Source organism: Lycium barbarum, chromosome 6 (genome assembly GCF_019175385.1).
Source record: "Lycium barbarum isolate Lr01 chromosome 6, ASM1917538v2, whole genome shotgun sequence".
Taxonomy (NCBI): domain Eukaryota; kingdom Viridiplantae; phylum Streptophyta; class Magnoliopsida; order Solanales; family Solanaceae; genus Lycium; species Lycium barbarum.
The window spans coordinates 96,392,739-96,418,164 of record NC_083342.1 but is presented as its reverse complement, the minus strand read 5'-3'; the positions used below and the strand labels follow the sequence as shown (position 1 = coordinate 96,418,164).

The window sequence follows — 25,426 nt, the reverse complement described above, 5'->3', positions numbered from 1 at the left end:
TAGGTACCTGTTATTTATAGTACTTAAACCATCGTGTAGTATTTGTTTATATTAGTTATTTATATCTAAGTTCATCCAGTTTATGTGCCACAACTATCATTTGGGAGTCAAAGGAATAATTTTTATTTTTTCTCATACATTTTTAACCATTTTAACTATTAGTATGACAAGTAGTTGCTGTCTATATAAGTTCTAAATGTTACATATATCATTTCTTAGAAATGAAACTTTTACATTCGAGTTTACACAAATAATTTGATCGTCATACTTAAGCACCGGGAATAATAGCCTGTTTGGTCAAGCTTAGGCAACTCAAAAGTGATTATTATTATTATTATTATTTAAAAAAAAAAAGTGTTTGACCAAACTTTTAGGAGAAAATAAATATTTTTAGAGGGTAACAAAAACTATTTTTCAAAAGTTAAAAAGTGTAGTTTTTCTTAAACTATTTTTATTGAGAAAATAAACACACTTTAAAAAACTTGGTCAAAAATTATTTGTTACTTAAAAGTGTTTTTCAAATTGGTTAGTCAAACACTTTAAAAGGCACTGCTTCTATACTTTTTTTAAAGAAAAATTTACATGGTGTAAATAACATTTAAGAGGTATTTACTTATAATAATTATAATTTAAATTAATTATTTGCTATAGCTAATACTTACTATGTAAATAATTACTTAGCATAGCTATAACATATATATATATATATATATATATATATATATATATATATTTAAAGAAAATACTGCATTAGAGAAAAAAGTACATTGAGAAAACAAAAAAGCAGTCTATTTTCTCCACCAAATCTGACTTGATGGCTTTGGATTTGCTGGTTATATCTTTGCTGCTCTGATGACTCGTCAGAGGTGAGCTCCACCACCGCTATCGACGGAGAGGGTCGGCGACGGTAGTGCTGTTGGTGTGGGAGTGACAAAGAGGAGAGGAGAAGTAGTGGTAGTGGTGGTGTTGTGGCGGATGGCGGCGGAGATACATCGAGATGGGAGGAAGAGGACGAGGACGAGGGTTGTTGGAGGCGGCGGTGGCGTTATCGATCTAGCCGGCGCCTCCACCTCTTCCTCCTCCACGCCGCCCTCAGTTGATTCGCCAGAGTTCAATGTGGTTTTTCCAGCGTGCTTCGTCGTTGCTGCTACTGTCATGGATCTGGCCGGCTCAGCTGAATATCTCTATTTTTTTTTTTTTGCACCTATGTTGTTTGAATACAACGGAATTTAAATACAATAATTTGATATAGTATAAAAATAGCTACGAATGAATATAGTGAAATACAGCCGAATTAAAATACAATCGAATTTGAATACATATTACTGTAGCTACAAAATATAATTAGTAAAAACGTAGCTATATCTAAAAAAAAAAAAAAAAAACAAAGTGTAATCATTTATATAAGTTTTCCTTTTTGATAATCACTTCTGATAAGCTGATTTTGCTCTATCAAACATGAAGTCAAAATAGGCAATTTGCACGATTCCCTTTATCTGGGGGTGGTCTTTAATTTTTTACCCTGAAATTGCTAATTTTTTAATTTTCTCCTTTCGCCTAATATTTTGAGATTTTGAGTTTGAATTTTAATTTAGTTAAAAAAATCGCAAGATAGAATTTCATAGTAAAATTAGACTTATTCGAAGTAGAAATTTGTCTTAAGGTAAACTTTTATTCAAAATTAGGCATTAAGATAAATTTCTATCTTAAAATTTAACTTTTGACCAAAATTAGATCTATTCGGGCAAAATTTAAGCCTTAAGGTAGGTTAAAATTAGGCTTTAAAGCAAATCTCTGTTTTAAGGTTTAATTTTTGTCTGAATAAATCTAATTTTGAGACAAATGTTAGACATTAAGATTGAGGTTTCATGAAAAGTCTTGTCTTATGAAACTCTTGTTCTTTTTTTTACTGAGTGAAAATTTAAACTTAAAATCTTAAAATATTTTTAACCGCTTAAAAAAATTAAAGGGGCAATTTAAGGGACAAAAATTAAAGGGGGCAGTGCGTTTGAAGGGCAATCCGCACAAAAAAAAAAGGGTCAAAATACGGACTTTATTAAGCCTCTCCACTTAACTCGGGGCAGGACTGGTTTCTTCTAGGGTCTTCCATTCATGATTCATCCCAAATTCCCATGCAACAATTCCTTAATTAAATACTACTTTCAGATCAAAATGAGCGTTCATTTATTTTTTTTATTAAAAAAAATATTTACTTGTTAAATTTAAAAAATTAATCTTATTTTTTAAAATTTAGCTCTATTATTAAATGTTATGGGATTAAATTTCAATACTAATTTTTTTATTAAAAAACTATTTACTTATTAAATTTAAAAAATTAATCTTATTTTTTTTAATTTATTTCTATTAAATGTTATGGGATTAAATTTCAATAGTGATTTAATTAGAAATTATTTGATCAGATTATTTATTTTTATTTAAAAATTAATATTTTTTTAAAAGATATGCAAATGACTAAATAAATATTTTTTTTACGTGGAGGGAGTAACTACTAGTAATATTACAAGCATAATCCCCAGTTCCAGAGTCTTCCCCGCAACTTCAATCTCAGCCTTATTTAACACGTGGTAGGCCACAATCAAATAATCATGAGAAACCAAGTACCCTTGCGTTACTTCTAATTCATCTGCTCTCTTTTCACTTCACCTCTATATATTTCACCACTTCCCCATAATATTTTCTTCAATTCAGTCCACTGAGACCAAATTAATTAAATTTTCTCCATTATCTACAACTAAAATCCATTAACCTCCTCAATTAGCATGGCTCCGTCAATTGTGAGTGTAGGTGACAAAATGGTGAAACCAGTAATTAATGATAGGGCCTACGTAACGTTTTTAGCTGGTACTGGTGACTATGTTAAGGGTGTGGTTGGGTTAGCAAAGGGTTTAAGAAAGGTTAAATCAGCGTATCCGCTTGTGGTGGCAGTTCTGCCGGATGTACCGCCGGAGCACCGCCGTATACTGGAGGCGCAAGGCTGTATAGTAAGGGAGATTGAGCCTGTTTACCCACCTGACAACCAAACTCAATTTGCCATGGCTTATTATGTCATCAACTACTCTAAGCTTCGTATTTGGGAGGTAAGTGGACCCCTTTTTTGACACGTGTCATGTTTCTAGTATTGCTGTCACATTTGTCGTCACACGTGGGTGGACCATGGGATATGTCACATTTTTACTGTTGCTACGTCCCGTTATTCTCGTGGATGACCCATTAGGTAGGGGTGGACATGTTACCATGCATCTACCGATTATCATATGTAATTAACTTGTTATAATGTGCTAAAATACACCTAATTCTCTTTTAAAAAAAAAATAGATTGTCGGTAGCCAAATTTTGGAGTTTTGTATGTTACATTGGAGATTTGTGCATCAAATATTAAACTTGGTATTGGGGTGTAGTTAATTAACTAAAGGTTATTGATATAGTGTATTGTACATTACGTGGATGCAGTTTGTGGAATACAAGAAGATGATATACCTGGACGGTGACATTCAGGTGTATGACAACATTGATCATTTGTTTGAATTGCCAGATGGATATTTCTACGCAGTAATGGACTGTTTCTGTGAGAAAACATGGAGTCACACGCCTCAATATAAAATCGGCTACTGCCAGCAGTGTCCGGACAAGGTTAAGTGGCCTACTGAGGAGTTGGGTCAGCCACCATCCCTTTATTTCAACGCTGGCATGTTTGTGTTTGAGCCCAGTCTTCATACTTATGAAGACCTACTAAAGACTCTTCAAATCACCCCTTCTACTCCTTTTGCAGAGCAGGTAAATACTTTTGTTGATCTTATTATCTGTTTTCATCGGTCAAGCTAAGGCAATTGATTGATTATATGAATATGAATGGCAGGACTTCTTAAATATGTATTTCAAGAACATCTACAGACCAATACCTCTAGTGTACAATCTTGTTCTAGCAATGTTATGGCGTCACCCCGAGAATGTTGAGCTGGATAAAGTCAAAGTTGTACACTATTGTGCAGCGGTGAGTTACTCAACTAAATGTAGAAAGTTGATATTTCTTTTGGGGACAGATTAAAATAGAAAGTTACCTACATGAATCATTAATATGGGAACAGAGGGAGTAAGTATTTAGTAATCCTCTATTTCAATTTTTGTCTTATTTTTTGTTTTTGTCTTTTTAAGACTACAAGATTCAAAAAGTGTTCTGGTACAATAGACACGTTTAGTTTAAGAAAAATTCAAAAGTTCTTTATTTTCATCGTTTGGAATCCTGTATTCAGTCTAACTAAGACACACATAAAATAAGACCGACGGAGTGCATGAAAAAGGAGAGCATAAGTGCTGATTTTTTTATGATATTGGAGCAGGGATCAAAGCCATGGAGGTATACAGGGAAAGAAGAGAACATGCAAAGGGAGGACATAAAATTACTGGTAAAGAAATGGTGGGACATTTACAGCGACGAATCATTGGATTACAAGAAACCGGTTGCTGTGAACCAGGTGATAGCTGATGCAGGAGCAGTGAACCAGCTGCAACCATTGATTGCTGCTGCTATGTCACAGGCTGGTGCAGTCACATACGTGACTACTCCTTCCGCTGCTTAATTTTATTGTACTTAGCCACATGGCAGTATATTAGGTCAATGTCCCAAGCCCCAGAGGTCCTTGCATTTTCAAATGACAGGGTGAACGGACAAATGGTTGAAGTTTTGTTGATAGATTTGCAGAGGTTCTTTTAGGCAAATGAAGTTGTGGATGATTTGTTTGTCACTTCCGATTTCGTTGTATATGAATTGAAATGTGTGAGCAGGTGCCCAAAGTAATGTATAGTATTTTCGATGTACTAAAGTATGGTTTGGTTCTTCGTTGCAACTTGCAGCTTTCATTCACCATTTTAAGTCTCCCTTATTTCTTTTTTCCTTTTCTCTTACGGCTAATGTGGAAATTTTGATAAACTGCACTAGGATTCTAATCAGTAACCTCGGCAATATATCTGTATGTTGTAAATGAAATTGACTATGAATCTTGTTTCAACCCAAAATTAACTTATGAGTAGATAAGATGTAAAGAAATAATAGTTCAATCTTTCAACCGAATGTGAGACGTTCTATTACAGACTGCATGTCCAGAACTGGACCAGCTAAACTTCTAAAAGCATAGCACCGAAAATGGAGAATAATTTGGCTACGTAACCGTAATCAAAAGTCGGCTAATGAAATATGAAACACGCAAAACACTGTAAAGAGATAACTTAGATCAAAGTGAAACAAACACTCCTGGAACACATTTTCATTGCTATATTGGTTTTTAACCATACTGTTAATGATTCCGGTCCTTTTTTCTTTGCCAATACCCTTAGTTGGTTTTCCTTCTTTTTCTGTGTGTTACCAGTGAAAAGCTGACGTTGGTCTTTTAAATTGTCCTCTGACATGGTTCAGCTGGTATGAACATTAACTAAGAGTAATTAAAAAAAGATATATACCTTAATTTCGCATATATTGAACATAAAAAGCCCTTGAATATACGACACGGGATATCAATCGAAGATGTAGCTAATGAATACTTGGAGTTGACCCCCTATCCTTCCCAACCAAGAAGGGAACAACCAGAGCATCCACCCAACAGAATAGAGCTACGGATCCAGAGACAAATTAATAACCACTAAGATGATTAAATTCAAAATTTATTTTGACACTGCAGTAAACATAGTAAGGAATCCTTGAGAAAGAAAACCTTGGACAAAAGAAAGATAACAAATGAACCGTTTACAAGTAATTGACAAAGCCTATTCTGTGAGAGTCTCACTACTCCATAATCCAGAGTCCAAAGATGCTTAGCCTCTATGCCTGCAAATTGGAATAGGCAATAACATGGAGTTAAAATCAATACTGTATGTGATTACTTGGGATGACGATAAGAAGTTGAACATCTCACACTAACCTTATTTGCTATGTTGTTTGACAGCCAATCTAGCCCTTCGTACAGACCTTCACCAGAAGTCGCGCAAGTGCTCTGGATGTACCTGCGTAGAGATGCAATCAACCGTTAATCAACCAGCTCCCAAAACTCTGTGAGGGTGGGGGTTGGGGGACGCGAAGCTAACATAGCTGAGTTAGTATACCAGTGACGCTGGCGGAGAGAATGGAGACCAAGCTTGTCAGTTATCTCTGCTGCGTTCATAGCATTTGGAAGATCTTGCTTGTTAGCAAACACTAGCAGAACAGCATCCCTCAATTCATCCTGTGAAGGTGAGGACAATATTAGAATTGAGTCTCCTTTTAGTTTTCTTCGAATAGGGAGGAATCAAGCACAAATTTGCTAACCCCCCATACTGGGGAAATACTACTTGACAGGAGAATTTGTGACATCAAAATCAGAAGAGACTTAAAAGTTGCAATATACCTCATTCAACATCCTGTGAAGCTCATCCCTAGCTTCAACTACACGATCTCTGTCGTTGCTATCAACAACAAAGATAAGTCCCTGGGTGTTTTGGAAGTAGTGTCTCCACAAAGGACGAATCTGCAGATCACATAGACAATTCTCATTAGTACCTTCCTAAACCTCCCATATGTTAAATTTATCCTTAAATCTATTTGAATCTGGGTGTTACTTTTAGTAAGAATCACAATGACAATTGCAAGCCAAAAGACATCAAACCTAGTTGATTGGCACAAAATTCTCTTCTTTCGGTTAGTATATTACTCATAAAGGTCCTAATTCTTTCTTCCACCTCCTCGTTATCAGAAGTTTATATATATCTTTCAATTTTAACTATACCCTATATATTCTTAAGAGTCAGATAATTCTTGTTTTTCCTTTGAATAATGTAAGGATCCTTTTCTTTTTTTTTGGGGGGGGGGGGGGGGGGGGGGGATGTAATGGTGGCGTGAGGTTGAAAGAATGCTGCTTCCGTTGGTGTTTTGATGAATTGTTTAACAAACAAAGAAGATTATCAGAACTCATACTTATAAGACTGCTCCTTCAATAAGGTAACAAAAAGAAAAGGTATAGTTTCTTCAGTTAAGAATGCATTGTACTTTAATGGGATCACTTGCCACCTCTAGGTCTGCAATGCATATTCTTATAAAATGAAGTAATGAACTTGTTGAAATTAGTGATGACCAAATAAAGATATGGATCTTCAACAAAAAGGAGAGGTTTATTAAGCCTTTAACTAGACTGTATTTTTTGACACTCCTCACTAGGGGATTAAACGAGCTTAGCTGAAGCAAGCTTTTGTATGGAATGCTCAGCTCGACTCATGCATTTGGCCAAAGCTTTAGCTTGCCTTGAGACGAACCAAGCCTTAACTTCCATAGCTCGAGGTTGAAGCAAAAGTCTGAGTTAGGGAGGTTGAAATTTTTACAAGTAGATTTAATCGGCACAAAATGAAACCAAAAGCAATACTTTCTTTAAGCAATTCGCTTAATCAGAAAGGAATTTGTGGATCTTGAACATTAACAATTTGAACAAGTTTAATCAGAGCCAACCCAACAAGTCAGCAAGCTTGCTCAGCTCATTTTCCCCTATTCCTAAAGCATCAAATTCCTACCACAAATGGCCAATCCAAACAAAGTGATTGATTAACCTTGGTTCGATTCCAATGCCTTAATTAAGTTTAACAACAGCATAGCCTGGTAACAACTTATTTGAAGTAAGTTGATTAAGTTTTTTCTACTGTTTTCACAAGAAACCAAAGGATGGGGAATGCTGAAAGTCTTCCAGAACACATACCTTGTCCTGACCCCCGACATCCCAAACTGTAAAGCTAATGTTCTTATATTCCACTGTCTCCACATTGAAACCTGAAATGTATGGTAGCTGGCATTCAATAACAAGTGTAAAAACAATAACAAGAATTGTGGTGCATATTCATAAGAAATAAGCAAATAAAAAATAGATTATAGAATGAAAATCATCTTTCTTTTGGCGGGACGAGTATTATAGAATGAAAAGGCATCTTAAAGCCACTGATTGATTGAATAGATTACAAAGACCACATAACGAATAAACCAAAGAACTAAATACAGATTCTGGTGAATTGCATTAATGAAAAAGCCATTTGAAGCTACAGTTGATTGGAAAGACAACAAAAACAGTAAATTGCATTCACCGCGCAATCCTTTTGTGCAAGAAATTAAAAATAGAATAAATTGTTAAGCCAATTAAAGAAAACTTGAATGCCCTCATACAGAACTTCTCAAAATGAGAACACAAATGTTAGTAGCATACCAATGGTAGGGATGGTGGTGACAATCTCTCCCAGTTTGAGTTTGTATAAAATGGTTGTTTTACCAGCAGCATCAAGACCCACCATCAGTATGCGCATCTCTTTCTTGGCAAAAAGCCGACTGAAAAGCTTGCCAAAAGACAGCCCCATCTTTGAATTTTTCTGCACATTTCACAACATTTTAAACGACTAGGTAGCAGAGTTAAGGAAGTATACATCTTTATCAGTTGTAACACAATAGTAATAAACAAATAGATATTAGAATAAGATCATAAGATCTATCAAATACTCCGCATCATCAATCACAGTAAATGTGTCAAATAATTTACTGACGCTAAGAGGTAAAAATTACTCCCTCCGTCCCAATATATTAACACATATCGCTTTTCTCGAGTCAATTTGACTAAATTGGATTAGATTAACTCAATACTTCAAGATTAAAATTTATATATTTGAAAACTACACGAAAAGTACTATAAGTCACAACTTTTCGCATATCAATTTGATGAAAATATACATCTTAAAACATCGGTTAAAGTTAAAGTTCATGCAGTTTGAATCTCGGAAAGCGAAAAGTGTCGCGTAGGTTTGGAATAAAGGGAGTATTAAAATAAGATCATAAGATCTGTCAAATAATGCTTACTGACGCCGTAATAACATAACAGGTAAAAATCAACAAATACATGGATCATATAAAATGTCAACAACGGTAATAATTAACATAGAGAATGAGGCGGAATTGATTAGTATAATATAAGAAGCAGATAATTCATTAATCCACTATATCGTACAGAAGAATGAACGGTTGATATGCAAGATCAGATCAAAACAACGGCAGAGATATCAAACTAGGAGGATTTCAGATCGACTAACAAAATCAAATAAGAACAAAAAAACACGATCCATATTACGTGAACAATCAAGAGACTAATGCGAATCGAGATCACCGTTGAAAAAGACAATAAATCAAATCAGAGTCGTTGGATCTAGGAATTTAGGCATTTGTTTTTAGATTCAAATTACAAGAGGATAAACAGGTAGATTTATTAAAATGAAGATTAAAGAAGAAAAAGGAAATACCAGAGAAAGAGGAGAGAAATGACGAAAGCAGAGATCTCGTCCTCTTGGGGAGCTGTCTTGTTTGTTTTCGGTGGTGAATGAAGAGGAAGAAATAGAAGCAAGCCTCCCCCACGATTTATAAGGTCATCCAGCTAATTGCAAATATTTCAACTTTCTTTTATATTTTATATTTCTCTTGTCTACTAGACGCGCTTCTCCCTTCACCTCTGACCCTTATACTATGTAATTTGCAACCTTTTCCCCACTAACTAGTGTCACTTTTTTTTTCCTTTTGGTATATTGGAAAAGACTAAGAGCATGTTTGGATTGACTTACTACATACTTTTAAACCAAAATTACTTTTAAGCATTTTTAAGTGTTTGAGTAAAATAAAAAAGTTTTTTTAAGCACTTCTTTTTAAGCTAAAATAACAATATAAGTGAAAAGTCATAAGTTCAAATTCCTAACTTATAGCTTTTCACTTATAAGTCATAAGTTATAATCCCATCCAAACAGGCTCTAAATAAACTTCTTAAGATCTTTCACAAATTGCATTGCTCAAAGTAGGCCTGCTCATCGATCGGACCGGGTCGGGTTTAGCATGTTTCATATTATAATTTCGATTTTTGGGTTTCGCAAAATGTAATTTGAATACAATCCAAATACTATCGGATTGGATCGGAATTTTTAAGTCCGGTTTCGGATAAATTGATTTGGATAATTCGGATTTTCGGTTCGGCCTGTAAGTTGAATTGCTTCTTCTTACAAAATGAACAACCAACAACAACAACAACAATACCCAGTGAAATCTCACAATGCGGGGTCTGGGGAGGGTAAAGTGTACGCAGACCTTACCCTTATCTCGGAAGATAGGGAGACTGTTTCCGAAAGACCCCTGGCTCAAGAGAAAACACGACGAGAAAAGGTCAGATAAGCACATGCAGTTCAAAGCAAAATGAAAACGAAACTAAAGAAAGCGAATAAATCATGATAGAGCAGTCTGAAAAAAGGAAGCAGTTGCTACCACAGATAAACAAGATAATCAAAGTATAAGAAACAACATATAGTAGCAAGAATCAAAGGACAATAGACTATAGATCAAAACTACGACTACCTACTAGCCTTCTACCCCAATCTGAGTCCTCCATACCCTCCTATCTAAGGTCATGTCCTCGGTAAGCTGAAACTACAAAACTTAGTAATAAAATATTCTTACCAAATGTCCTTAATATATAGTTCCTCGTTGCTACAACAATTATATAAATAAAGTATTCATACAAGCAACTTAGTAATATTTTTGAATATATGGGTTGATGTGTAATGAGTAGGGTATATTTGATTTATTAGATTGGACATATAGGTAATGCACTAATATCTAACGGATTGTCGGGTAGGCAAAACATAAGGTATAAGAAATTTGGTTTTCGGATATTCAAAAATTCGAAGTTCCAAATTTGAAATCTGATTCAAAATCTTAAAAATTAAATCTGAATTCAAATCCAGAATTTGAAATTTTCAAAATTTAAGTCCAAAATGTTCAAATTTCGGTTTGAATTTTAGGTTTACCTAAATTATGCACACCCCTAGCTCAACGCAGTCATGAGAAGAAACTCCATTTTCTTGAGTGTATCTTCACATATTAGCAAATCTGCTTCGTATCTGTGACCTTCATTTGCTAGGTTGCTTGTACATTTATTTCCCTCCCTCCAAATATGTTTAACAGTGGCCTTGTTAACTTCAAGCAGATATTTACAATCTTCAATAATAGCATTAAGAGGATGATATTGTATGTCTTCCTCTTCGACAAACTTGACAACATGTAGGCATAGTTTCCACTTCTACTTCTTTGTCTCTCATATGTCTTTAGCCAACTTTAGTCCTTATTTGATACTCCATAATTCTGTAACAGGGTCTGAAGTAGGCTTTATTTTACCCGAGTATTCTAGCATTCATTTTTCATAATCATCTCAAGAAAGTCGTCCAAAAACAGTATCTACAATGTGAGTCTTGACGTTGGCATCGGTATTAAGTTTTATCTTTCCAGCACAAAGGGAAGATCAAGCTATTAATTTGATTTATTTGGATACAGAAGACTGACTAGAAAATGTTTCAGCAATTTTCATTTCATAATCACTAATTTATTTTTGCATATGAGTTTAGTAGGTAGACATTTCTTCTCAATTAGATTTCTATTTCGCTCATTTATGCTATATAATTAAAAATATAAGTATTGCCTTACAAAAGAATTGACATGCATCATTTATAATATCGTCAAGTCATTCAGTCACTGGCTTAGTTCATAGCATCAATAACATTTAGCGAAATGAAATAGCTTCATATTTCAGAGCCTGATAATATGTGAAGTATAATCCACATCACTATCACTTCGTTCACATTTTGATGATTCAATAATTTTTTTAGTAAATCTAAGTTTATTTGACATAATTATATTACGTCTTACAAGCCATATGAAGTGTATGATCTTCTCATAAATGCGAAGTTTTCATATATTAGTCTATTTCTTGTCACTTGGGGTGAAATCATTATCACAAGTAACATCATATGCCGATTTGATACTAAATCTGTCATTACTTGCTCCATTCCACGATATAGTATTTACAAACACAACATGATCACAAATAAAATAAGATAATCTATAATTTATCTCATATGAGTCAAGGAAATGAGCTATAAATGTGTTATTCCATTCTCCATCCAATAACACGTCAATTATTTTAACAAAAATGTCAACTCGATCAACGTCCACAGTAATTTGTCGATGAGTGGCTCTTCACCTCGCTACCAATTAAGCCAAAAGCTTATCAATATGCCATGACTTAAAATCCATTTTTCTTCGTTAAGCAAAACATCCTTAGCCCCTGGAAGATTCTTCTTTTAAAAATAGGATGCTAGCAAGTTGATATATTTTGATTTTGAAAATGCTTCTAATCACTTTAGTTTAAAAAAAAAATGTTAGTAGCCCGTCTGAAACCTAATTTTATAAGGCTTGTAATATTTGTTTCTTTACACTTTCTATAGCCAAACAATAATTACTTTAGCTCGTATAAACAGTATCCCAATTGATAAAGTGTGTTTTTTTTCTCCTCTCTATCAACTCACAAGAAATTCCTGTTAATTTTATATATCGATCTTTGGCAAGTCATTAGTAAACATTGCATATGTTTGTAGGGCTCAAATCACAAAATTAGTAAGAGTAGCTCTATTTGCAATAAATAATATTCTAACTTTCCATCCAGATAACCACGTTTTGATTTTTTAATTATGTAATCAAAATGGGAGGAAACCCAGCGAATTAAGGAACACCCAAACACCTTCCCAAGTCATTCGTTATGGGAATACCTATTGATAACTAATATATTAAAAGCATTTTGTCTAAATAAATTGGGAAAGACAAACTTTTGATTTTGAGAAGTTGATGGAATGTCCCGACATACAAAAATTCATGTAGCGTCTCCACAACATGTAAATATACCACAATAAGAATTAACAGGCTAGAAGACATGACAAGCAATTTATAGAACTAGACTCTCATATTGAATTGAAACTGATTAAATGTTTCTGTTGCCCGTCCTAAGCTAGTGTTCTTTTCCCCAAAATCTTCTATAAGAATCCAAGATGCCCTAATTGGACGAGTTAGAATCTTATATAGGATGCAGGTATGTCACACAAATTCCCCGAATTCACCTTAACTTAAAGCAGTATGTCATCACGATGTGCGATCGCGCAATTGAAGCCCCAAACGTGCGATGACTGCGCGACATCTCCAGTGAAAAAATTGATTGTCGTCTTTCCTGAGCGCTGGCCTTTCCAGCTGCGTGTTCGTGCAACCCCTTTTTGTCTATTATGCACTTATTTCTTCTTTGATTCATTCATCTTGATCTCAATGTTAGTCTTGACTTCACCTATACAATAAGTGACATAAATTAGTAATATCCACATCTAACCATCATTTACGACTCTTTCGTCAGTTACTTTTCATGCTCAATTTCCTAATTGCCAGACAAACAAGCATGTTGATGAAATATGTGGGTTAAGCTACTCAACTGCAACTTCTTATATAACAGAACGTGCAATATAAGTTCAGTTCTGAAACAGTACTGTAATGACCTGTTTGGTCGTTATAGTGTTTTGGCCCATTTAACCTTGTTGATGCTTTCACCGAGTCCCGTTAGGACGATTTATGACTTAGTGAAGTCATTGGTTTGGGTCCCAAGGCATTCGGGATGTTTTGAGTCTCAATTGAAGGCTTAGTTTAATAGTATTAGGGTTGACTTGGTCAATGACGAGACCAATGTGCATAGGTATTTTCTGCTCGCACTCTGTCAAATTATAGTAAGTTTAAGATATCGTCCCATAGAGATTGGAACCACCTAGGCTACAGATTTGTATTATTTTTGTTACTATTTGAGAGGATCAACTGATGAAAAGAGAGTTGTTCAAAAATATTGAAAATTATATTAATAAAATAAGAAATATTTTTGGATTTTTCTAATAAAAGATAGAGGTTGGGATATTTTGAATCCGCAAGATAAAATTATTATAATAAAATCAAAAGTTTATTACTTATTTCTCCGTTAAAAAATGATTGCTTATTTCTAATACAATCACTCCACATAACGACAATATGTTAATAACATCACTCTCGCTTATACTATTAATTTATTAACAATTAATTAGTGACATTAAACAATAATTAATTAATAACACCTCTTTCAATTAATGTAGTTAACCAATTAAAGTAATGGCTTCAACCAAGAATTATCTTAGTTGAGTGCACCAAGTGAACAAAAGCCTCTTTCGATTAGCTTTTGCTAAATCAATAAACTTATTTTGAGTCAATCCCTCCGTGAGAATTAGGACTGAAAGAAATAAGATAAAGATCATTTAAATCAATAACTTATTTGAGTTAACCCCTCCGCGAGAATTAGGACTAAAAGAAATAAGATAAAGATCATTTAAATCAATAAACTTGTTTAGGCCGTTCTCTTCTCCCGAATAAGAAATAAAATAACAAGATAAAGATTTTTGTAAAGAGATATAATTATATCCAATAATAGATATAATTAATATCAAATACCTTGGTGTATAAAGATGATAAAGAGAAAATCTCAACATAAGAAGATAATAAAATAAAAATATTTATTATAATAGCTTCATCAAGCTTCATCTAGTATCCCAAACGAAGGAAACTTACTCCATTATGGAGTAGAAAACTAAATACAAATAAAGACTCAGAGAATATTTTTTTACTACAAGAAAGAGCCAAGAGAGACACCAAGACTAGTTCTTGTGTCCTCTTCACTCTTGCATGCAAATAAGATGAAAGATTTGTCCCTTTTCTTCTACAAAACATATGCCTATTTATAGAAAAATTCCTAGAAGTCTTGGAGAGACATTGCAAGAGAAATTCAATATAATAATATTTCCTTGATGAGAAATTGGCATGGCAAATTATCATGCAATCTTGAGAAATTGGCATGGCAATTTATCATGAAATTTTGGTGAGAATTTGTCATAACTTTGTTTCTCTTGACTTTGTGTAGTCTTTGATGAAGTTGTCACGGATGCATCCTCCTTTCTTGGCTTTTAGTTCTTGCTTCTTCTCTTTTTCCATGTATTCTTTTCCTTCAAGATTTGTTAGAAAAGTGCTAGAATATGATATAAATTATTCATGTTTTATTTTTAAAATATTATATTTTTATATTGAAATTACATGAATAATTTATACCCATCAGTCAACATCGGGTTAAAATGATCTCTTTTGGAAATTTCGAGGTCACGGGTGAGTCCGTAATGTGGTTTACAATCAAAACGCATATATGGTTTGTGTTCGGGAGGTTCTGGATGAGTTTCGGGGGCTAAAACGAAATTTTGATCATGGCAGAAAATTGGGCACTGGTTGTAGCGAAGGGTGCACTCGCTGCAGCGAACCATTGGGCAGAAAAGTCCGTTTTTAAGTGTAAATTTCGAGCCTTTCCCCACAAAACCCCAAAATCACTTCCTTAGAAAGTGAGAGGCTATTTTCTTAGGGCTAGGGTGAAGTTCGTCGTTGAAGGTAAGTGCAAAACCTTACGTGATTCATTATCATTCCTTCTTCAAATCCCACGACAATTTTAAGCTCCATTAAGGGTGGGTGAAATATTAGAACTCAAGAATTGATTAAACCTCTAATAGTTGAAGGGATAACAATGAAAAAGCATTTACAAGCACTTTGGGGTAAGATTCTAACCTAGTATTCAGTATTTATTGTTGATTATCTGCATCTCATAGTCATCTTACACACTTATTGTGAAGAAGTAATGGTTTAAGAACCCTAGGGATAAAAATAGAAAAGATGAATTTGGATATATTGTGATTAATAGAATTTCATGAAATTAAGATTGAAGTTTAACTAGATGATGGGTAACATAATTGTGCACTAAGTTTCCCGTTTTACCCTCATGAACCCGGAGTCACATTGTAGGAGCATTTTGGGTATTTTTCTGAAAGTTTACCAATATGGGTATTGTTGGCCTTGTTTTCTGATGTAGATTAATTATTTGATCGACGTTAATCATTTCGAGGCTCTCCAAAGAGGAAGGCAAGGCTAAGGTTTGACGATTCGAGACTGTTGTTCGACATTCCAGGTAGGTTACTGCTTACTTTAGTTAGACTTTAATTAGTGAAACGTATGTATCATGTAGAATTGACGAGAGAAAGCATGATTAGGTCTTTGGACACGGTGTTTTGGTTGGATATTAGCTAGGTTGGTATGACTTCTCATGTTGTGGGCTCGTTGCCATTACTTTATATACTGAAATATGAGGTGTAGTTGTATTCATACTGTGGTGATTCGGGATGGAGTTCTATTAGGTTGATTGTTGTTGATGATGGCTTGTTGCCCTATTATTGTGATTAGACTTGTTACCTGAATTGTTGTGTTGTAATACGTGTTGCACCCAATTTTCTCTTTTTGTGACACATATCATCGCAGAAAAGAAGGATAATGAGTTTAGACCTGAATCGTGATATATACTTAAGATCGTACTCAGATGAAAACTTGATGTATGATTTATTGTTGATGATGATATATAGAAAAATGGAGCACCTTGATGATACAAGACTTAGTTGTGAAGCGTACTTGCTATATGTGGAGGTAAAAAGGGATATAGACTCTTATGTTGGTTGAGATGGTTTGTATGATTCATTTCATGGTTGAGTTGATCTAAGTCTTGATATGACTTGTGGCTTTGTGACTTGCACCTTCACTGTTGCTTTATTTGTTTGCATTGATTTACCATGTTTACACTCAGTTATGCATTCATATACTCATGCATGATGGAAATGGTTCGGAAATGATTCATGAAAGACTTGTGGCATGATGTCTTGTGTTTGATATTGATATTGTTAATTGTTCATAGTCCATACATACTAATGCACTGGAATACGTTGAGACATATAATTGTGGTGAGAAGTTAATATGATTTTCTTGATGAAAATGATATACTACTTGATAATCGCTCATTAAAAGTGAGGTGACAATATATATATGCATATATATGAAAAGACGCATTTGATTTGATAGGGGGTGAGGATGTGGCCTAAGTTACAGCATCGTGATCCGAGGTAAGATTCCGAAGCGAGGGTATATGGACACCATGGGTCCCCTGCAGGTCATAGCTATTGGGCAAAGATGCCAATTAGCATGTATGTACAGGTCGAGTGATTGGCCAGTGCATTGCATTGCACATCATCATATTTTGCATTGCACATCATTACATTTTATTCTGCATTATTATATGCTCGTTTGGTTCTGATTTTGGTATAGATGTTGAATTCCTATTGTGATATAAATGTGACCATTGACTGAGTTAAATTGTGGATTAGTGACTCTACCTAGGGACGGAACTTGGACCTGTGATTATCAGGTGAGATTATTGAAACTTGACAGACTTGTGGTTTAGAAGCTTCATCTTAGGTTGTGACTCTGTTATGGGATACTAGTGAATTTATCTGCGCTTCGCGCGGTCGAACAAATATTTTTTAAGATGATCAATAGGCCAATAATGAATTCACATTATTATATATATAAAAACGCTTATAAATACATACAATAGAGATGATTTAAGGAGTGCAAACAAATAAAAAGATAAAACTAAAACTACATAGAAAAAAAAAAGAATCTTATATATTAATTAGCGCAAGAAAACACTAAGTAGCCTACTACTTTATGAACTTTTCAAAATATCAATGCTTGAGTCCAGCTACTTCTCTGTAGCAATAGAAATTTAGCACAAACAATTTCTCGAATTCTCCACATAGTTGTGACTCATAAATCTGTTAGGGTCAACTTTTCCCAACCTTTCAATACACTGTTCTTCCCTTCTAATCTTTTTTCCTATAAGCCGATCTTCCCTCCTCGTAAAAGCTCTTGACAGCCTTGAGAAAATCGTATTTTTAAATTTCATCCAATTCTCAAAATTGAAAGAAAAAAAATTAACTATATCAAAACTTTAGGTGAGAAAACCTTCCTACGGATGCATGATGGTCACAAGCATTTGCCTCAATCACATGTATACATATATACATGACTATTGCATTAGTGGTTCTCAATTCCATAATAGTTCATATAAAAAAACTCACTTACCTAGATTTGAACACTCCTAATTAAGGCACAATTAATGGGTTCTTCAGCTTTGTTTATGTACACCACAAAGCCTTTGAAGCAGAATTTCTAGGGCCTAATCATGCTGTATGTATGATTAGCACTGTCAATAATCAACTGCCAAAAACTGTTTCATTCAACGCTATAATTTAGCAGGACAAGTTTTGCAAGTAGCATATTTTCCTATCCTAATTATTAAAGAAGAAAAAAGAAGAGAGATTGAGGAAAGTTTTGTCATTGCTCAAAAAATTTGAGTCTCAATAATTCCCGGAATCATAAACTCTATTTTCACTTCAATTTATTCTAACCCACGTTCAAAGAACTCTTTGCAACATACCTGTGAACCCAAAGAAATTAAGTTGAACTGGAAGTAAAAAGGAAAAAGCTATAATACCTAACAAAAATCATAACAATGCTTACTCTTTATATGAAGTGCTTGCTTGAGAGGAAAGACCAACCGTTCCACCAATCACAAGCCCAAATTAAGTCGGAAATAGCACAGATAGCATATGATAGGATTACATATAAAAAAACATCTCTCTTCCATATGGCCATAATAAAGTATCATAAATTTGCACATTAAATATTTGTGGTTATGGACGTGAAAGACATGGAAGTTATGAGAATTTAAAGTATAGGTTATAAAAATAGTGATGTGTGAGTTATGGAGAAAGTAGATTTTTTAATAAGAGATAAATGAGAAAAATGATGAAAAAGGAGAAAAAAGAAGAAAAAAGACAAATGCAATTGGTGGTCATAGAGGGGTGTCATATCACTTTGTCTATGCTTAGCTTTATATTATATATAGATTCTGTGACTTGGATTTGAGTATTAAGTGTCTATCTGTTTATCTTGTTGATTTATGCTTATATACGTGAATAATCTTAGTCGGCCTATGATGCTTACCGGTATATAGTGTTTGTACTGATACTACCTTGTTGCGCCCTTTTTGAGTGCAGATTGTGTTCCAGAGATTTCATCCAGACTACATCTCTAGCTTGAAGCTAGTTTACTCGATCAGATTTGAGGGTGAGCTTCTACCATGCCATGCCACGCCACCTGAAGATCTCTATTTCCAAATGTTTTTTTTTAAAAAATTAAAGGCCACTAGGATTTTCAACCCCTAGTGGCTATTTTATTAACAATCAAGTAAATAAAACAAAACCTAAGTACTGTATAGCAAAAACAAACGAAAAAAAAAAAGTCTTGAGCTAAGAAAGAAATGAAATGGCCAAATGAGCAGATCGGAGTGGCCCTTAGTTGCCCGTGTTGATGCTTTTGCCGGAGCTTCCACATGTGATCCTCTAGTTGATTCCGACGTATTTGAGCAAGGATCTGAGGTTTGTTGCTTTTTTTTTTTCCTTGTTTTGAAGATGAAACCCTTCATTCCTCTTCTTCCATGTCTGATGAGATTCACCATGTATATATTTCTGATTTAGTGTTGCTGGGCCAGATCTTGTTCCGTCTTTGCAATTTTCGCCCATCTCCATAGTTGTTGAATTTATATGATTACGTTTTGGAGTTTATTCCCGTTTTGCCCCTTATGTTTTTGATTGATTTTGCCTGTGCTGTCTCTTTGTGGGTATAAAACACTGCTCTTCCTTGATGATTTTGCCTGCACTATTTTGTTGTGTGTATAGAACACTGCCTTTCCTCTTGTTGTTTCCCTTGGTTGTCTTGTTTGCTTAATTTTTTTTTCTGTTGTTAATGCCCTTTTCCATTGATGTGTGATTTGCTCTCCTCACATGGTGTATTTTCACTATCTTTCTGTCCAACGGAATGAGCATCCAAGGATGCTAATACCACACATTGGATAGTCCATAGTGAAAACATTATGTATGCTAAACCTGCAAAACAAAGCTATGTTAGTGTAAAAAATTCTGCATTCTCTCCTTCCACGGAATTTGAGAAATTAGAACTCTATTCTGTCTCCTTGTCCATCTCATTTTTCCTTTCTCCTGTAACATTTCCTCTTCTATCCTGGAAATCATCATTTACAACTCCTAATTCTCATATAAGGGATTTTACTCTTGTCACTATTGATCAGTTTCCTTCCCCAAATCTCTTCGTCCAGGAAGTTAGTAGCTATAACATCCCCTTTATTAGAAAAATGGCCATCCTTCATTTCCTTTGCTTGAGCATATATCAAATCTCCATCTGAATTTCTAACACAAAAGCTCCAAGAACTTCTTCCAGGATTTCCCCTAGATGCCCCATTAGTGTTACATTTTATCCAACCATTATCTGGAGGTTTCCAACACACTTGGATTACCTTCAGTTTAGGTGAATAAGCATGTAATACCTTGATAAGATCCATCCAACTGTAAGGTGCATATCTAAAATTCTTTCTGCTTGCCTTCATGAATAAATTTAAAGTACGCAATATTTGATACTTTAATTTATTAACAGTCATCTTTCCTCCATGTAGAATAGCATTCCTCCTCTTCCATATTTCCCACACTATAATTGCTGGAATCACCTGATAAATTCTCCTGATGTGCTGATTAACTGTAGCTTCCCACCATAGATTTATTACCTGAGAAAGATGCATACCAGAAATGTTAAAACCATCAGGACCACAAAAATATTTCCATATTATTTGGGCCACATGAGAATTTAAGAAAACATGTGATATGGTCTCTTCCTTAGGTATTTCACAGCAATTACATCTTGATGCAAATTGAAAACCCCACTTCTTCAGTGTCTCATCTAATGGCAGCTTGGATTTCCACATTCTCCACATGAAGAAACATATTTTAGTAGGCAAACCTTTAATCCATATGTATTCATACACCTTGTTAACCTCTCTTCTTTGTCTCATTTCCTGGTATGTTGAACTCAGTGTGAAAATACCTCCAGAATCCAACTTCCAGTAAGCTTTATCTACAATATCTTCTCCAGTACGTGGCTGAACATGTTGTAAATTGTGGTTGGCTATCTCTTCAGGTACCAGTGCCCTTATCTGCTCCTCCTTCCATCTTCCATCTTCCTGAACTTCTTTCACTAGCACTACTGTAAGATCACATGGATGATTAGGTGGCAGATTATGACATAAAGATCCTTTTCCACTCCAATTGTCTAACCTGAAGTAAGAGTTTCCTTGTTTTAATTGCCACCAGATGTCCTGATCAATTGTGTCTCTACATTGCAGCATTTTTTTCCACACATATGTTCCCCCTTTCCACTGTGCTACTACAACATTGGCCTTCTTTAAGTATTTATTGCTCATATAGGTCCTCCATAAGGATTGTTTTGTTCTAAAGTTACACCACAACTTAGAAAATAAGGCTTTGGACGTATCCTGCAAAGATCTGAAACCCATTCCACCTTCTACCTTAGGATGACATAAAGTTGTCCAAGATACCCAATGCTTACTTGAGTTTCCAACTGAATTACTCCAGAAAAACTTAGCAAACATTCTATGAATTTGTGCAAACACTCCAGATGGTGGAACACATGCTAATAATAAATGGATAGGCATACTCTGTAGCACATGATTAATAAGAGTTGTTCTTCCTCCTATTGACAATAGTTTTCCAGTCCATAGGCCTAACCTGTTCTGTATCTTCTCAGTGATCTCCTTAAAGTGAGCAATTCTTCTCCTCCCATAGTAGATTGGTATACCAAGATATGTAAAAGGGAATTCCTTTCTAGGAATCTGGGTACACTCTACTACACTATTTGCCAAAGTCTGAGAAACAGATTGGTGCAGGTAAACTGCACTCTTTTCTTTATTGATTTTCTGGCCACTGATCTTCTCGTATTCTGCCAATGTGTCCATTACAAGCTTCAAAGTATGTGGTTGTGCAGATGTGAAAATAATTGTGTCATCTGCATATGCCAAGTGATTAATATATGGACTCCATTTTGGCATGCCATAACCTACATATCCTTCTTTCTTGTGTAACTCATTCAATGCCCTGGTCATACACTCTGCTGCTATTATGAATAAAGTAGGCAATAGAGAATCACCTTGCTTTACTCCCCTAGTTGATTTAAAGAATCCCTGAGCTTGTTCATTGATTAAAATAGAGTACCAGTTGTTTGAAATGAGCTTGTATACCATATCAATCAAAAACTCTCCAAATCCCATCTTTCTCAGTACTTTTGTTAAGAATAGCCAAGAGACTCTATCATAAGCCTTTGCCATATCAAGTTTGATAACTGTGTTGGCTGGCTTGCCCCTTATTCTGATTTCAAGGACTATTTCTTGAACAAGAAGTATATTTTCCACAATGCTTCTGCCTTTCACAAACCTAGTCTACTGAGGAGATATAATAAGTGGCAGTAATTTCACTAGCCTCTCATGGATAATTCTGGAGAACACTTTACTAATAAAATTACTCAGACTTATCGGTCTAAGATCTGAACAAGTAACCACATCTTTCTTCTTAGGTAATAATATAATATTAGTGCATGTAATATACCTTGGAAGTTCATGTCCATAAAAAAAGGAATGTACCATGGTAATGATATCTTTTGCAATAATCTCCCAGGTTGCTTGGAAGAACTTCCCAGGATAACCATCTGGACCCCCTACACTATTAGCATTCAATCCAAAAATAGCATTCTTGATTTCATTCTCCTTTGGAAACTCATTTATCTCCTTATTCTGTTCTTCTGATATCAACTTTGGGATGTGCTTTAGCAACTCAAAATCTGTGGCTTCTGTTTCAGCAGTGAACTGAGACTGAAAAAATGTGATGGCCTCCTCCACAATATCCTCCTCTCTATCCAACCACACTCCATTTTGATTCTGGATTCTTGTCAATTGCAATTTCTTTCTTTTTCCTTGTACATGGGCATGGAAAAATTTTGTATTCCTGTCTCCATCTAAGAACCACTGCATTCCTGATTTCTGCTTCCAGAATTTCTCCTCCACTGCATAGAAATTAATAAGCTCTGCTTGAACCTTTTGCAACCTCTCTGTTAGCACCAGAAGGATTTTCCTCAAATTCTTGCTCATGGATCTTAACAATTTCCTCCAAAGTATCTATCTGTTTGAAAATATCTCCATAGGTATCTCTACTCCATTTAGATAATACTTTGCTCAACTTCTTTAATCTGCTATGAAAAATATAAAACGGATCTGATCCATGTATTCCATTCCAATTATTTTTCACAACATCCAGAAAAGAGGGATGATCAATCCAGAAATTTAAGAATCTGAAAGATTTTCTAATTACCCTGCTATCAGCTTTACAAGTAATTAAAAGAGGTGAATGATCAGATCCATGTTTGATAAAATCCTCCACTTCAAAATTAGGATATAGACTCTGCAGTCCCTGATTAGCTAAGCACATATCCAACCTTTTGAAAATACATTGCCCATCCGCTCTACCATTCCACCAAGTGTACATGCTGCCCTTGAAACCCATATCTGTAAGTTGACATATGTTAATACACTGATTGAAATCTTCTACTTCCACAAATGGCACTTCCAAACCCCCATATTTCTCACTTTCATCAACTATCACATTAAAGTCTCCTCCCATAAGCCAAGGTAAGTTAATACTACAAGAAATATGGTATAGATCATTCCACAATGCCATTCTAGTTGCTCTTTCTGTGCTAGCATACACGATGGTGGTGATGATCTCTTGACCCCCATCAAGATTTATCAATTTAATGGACAAAAGCTGATCTGTATCCAATTGAATCTCCACCTGGTATCCTTCCTGAACAAATAGCCAGATTTTTCCATTAATATTATGCAAAGCAGTTTCCATTCCAACCCACAACTTGTACATCTCTATGTGTCTTTGATGCTGAAAAGGTTCCATTAATGCAATAAAATTGAATTTTTGTTTGTTTGTTTAACATCACCACTCTTTCAAAAGCTTGTTGAGTGTTAACATATCGTATCTTCCATATGAGAGCACTATTCATTGGGAACCTTTTGATTTAGATATTGTTTTCCTTGTTTGTACACCCCCACTGATTGCTGGTGGCACACTTTTCTCCCTGCCTTGCTTTTTGATAGCCTCCTTTTTGCCTTTGGCATAATGTCTTGGTGATACGCCCCCTTTATTCATAACCTGGTTCAAGCACTGAGTTAAATTCTGATCATCCACTTCATCATCATCCCCTATATCTATTTCCTTGTGATGTTCTTCAAATAGTTGTTGTCCTCCTGGCTCAAAAGTTATAACAGTCAACTGGCAAGTTTCCTTCAGTACATTACTTCCTTTGTCCAGTTTTTTCTCCAAACTCTTGTTTGCAACATTCGCTATAGTTGCATCAATTTTTCCAGCAGTTGATTTCTGAGTATCCACTTCATGTTGTCTCTCTATATCCATACTTTTATTTCCCTTTGATGCTGATGGAGTGTCACCATCCGTAAGTCCAATATCTTTTGTACCTCCAGTTGACATTGCACTAATATCATCTGGGGGTTTGTCAGGTTCTTTGTTGAGGTCCACACTCATCTTCTTATGTCTAATTTCAACATCCCCGGATTTATTTTCATCATGTGCCCCTTCTCCGATTGCCTGGCTGTTTGCATTTTGAGGAGAAAGTTCAGTCTGTCTGTTTTCTTTATTGTCATCCTTCTCTTTGTCCACTATTTGTTGTTGATCATTATCTTCATGCTGCATCACTTTGCTGCTGATTGTTTCCTCCTTATTGTTATTGTTGTTTACTGTATCATTGGTGCTGCTACATTCTCCTTTGGTTTCCTTGCTAGCAGATTTTCCATTTGAAATGTATTCCTCAAGTATTTGACTGTGTATTTTATTGCAGGCTCTTGTGTTTTCCCAAATAAGTCTCCCACCCAAGGTTTGGCTGATTCTGTTTTCCCCTGTTTTGGCTGGTTCTCACTGGACTGATCCTCCTCCACAGTTGTGAGTGCCTCAAAGTTGTTCTTTGATTATATTTCATGCCCTTTAGTGACCCCTTTCTCACCATCAGTTCTTTGCACCACCTCATTACTGTTGATTCTCTTCTTTTTATTAGTCACAACATTCCATTCCTTAGTGATATTGTTGTCATTTGTGTTTGCTCCATTTCCTTTTGTGTGAACAGGCTTAGTACTTACTTGTTTTTTAGCATTCTCCTTAGTCTGAGCATTATCCTGCTTATGCTGCACATTATCCTGCTTGGTCTAATCATTATCTTGTTTCTGCTTTTGGCTTTTAGGTATTGTTGTTGTCTCTAGCTTTGGTCTAAATTCAGGATGCACCACCCAACAACCTTGTAAATCATGCCCCTGCAATCTACAATTGGTGCAATATTTAGGGAGATAGTCATATTGTATTCTTTGCCATTTAGACTTTATATCTCTAGTCTCCTCATCTACACAACTAATATGTATTCTCTTTGGTAATTCTCGTAATAAATCAACTTGTACTTTCACCCGAGCACAACTTCGTCGTGTCCTATTACTTGTTGCTTTGTCAATGACCAAAGGTGTGCTAACTGCATGTGCCATTGAGAATATTGCTTCCTTATCAAACAGGTTTGTAGGTAAACCAGGAA

The 25,426-nt window shown here is 35.0% G+C and overlaps 2 protein-coding genes across 2 annotated transcripts; one reads left to right on the top strand and one right to left on the bottom strand.

Moving 5' to 3' along the window:
- The first annotated feature begins 2,614 nt into the window (after positions 1-2,614).
- Positions 2,615-4,865, top strand: LOC132644908 (galactinol synthase 1). The gene is made up of 4 exons (XM_060361573.1): positions 2,615-3,098; positions 3,472-3,795; positions 3,878-4,012; positions 4,359-4,865. The coding sequence occupies exons 1-4, from the start codon at positions 2,781-2,783 to the stop codon at positions 4,596-4,598; spliced, it is 1,017 nt and encodes a 338-aa protein (XP_060217556.1). The 5' UTR covers positions 2,615-2,780; the 3' UTR covers positions 4,599-4,865.
- Positions 4,866-5,642: 777 nt separating this feature from the next.
- Positions 5,643-9,464, bottom strand: LOC132644909 (ADP-ribosylation factor 1). Its single transcript, XM_060361574.1, has 7 exons — positions 9,307-9,464; positions 8,229-8,388; positions 7,731-7,801; positions 6,396-6,515; positions 6,115-6,233; positions 5,934-6,015; positions 5,643-5,839 (listed from the first exon to the last, which is right to left on the bottom strand). Exons 2-7 carry the CDS (start codon positions 8,374-8,376, stop codon positions 5,834-5,836), a joined length of 546 nt encoding a protein of 181 aa, XP_060217557.1. The 5' UTR covers positions 8,377-8,388; positions 9,307-9,464; the 3' UTR covers positions 5,643-5,833.
- Positions 9,465-25,426: the final 15,962 nt, after the last annotated feature.

Excerpts from the sequence above, each read along its gene's own strand:
- LOC132644908 (XM_060361573.1), top strand. The coding sequence starts at position 2,781 with ATGGCTCCGTCAATTGTGAGTGTAGGTGACAAAATGGTGAAACCAGTA. Across the intron at positions 3,796-3,877 it reads CTACTCCTTTTGCAGAGCAG|GACTTCTTAAATATGTATTT; the intron begins GTAAATACTTTT and ends TATGAATGGCAG. Across the intron at positions 4,013-4,358 it reads TTGTACACTATTGTGCAGCG|GGATCAAAGCCATGGAGGTA; the intron begins GTGAGTTACTCA and ends ATATTGGAGCAG.
- LOC132644909 (XM_060361574.1), bottom strand. The coding sequence starts at position 8,376 with ATGGGGCTGTCTTTTGGCAAGCTTTTCAGTCGGCTTTTTGCCAAGAAA. Across the intron at positions 7,802-8,228 it reads CACCACCATCCCTACCATTG|GTTTCAATGTGGAGACAGTG; the intron begins GTATGCTACTAA and ends CATACATTTCAG. Across the intron at positions 6,016-6,114 it reads TCTCTCCGCCAGCGTCACTG|GTACATCCAGAGCACTTGCG; the intron begins GTATACTAACTC and ends ATCTCTACGCAG.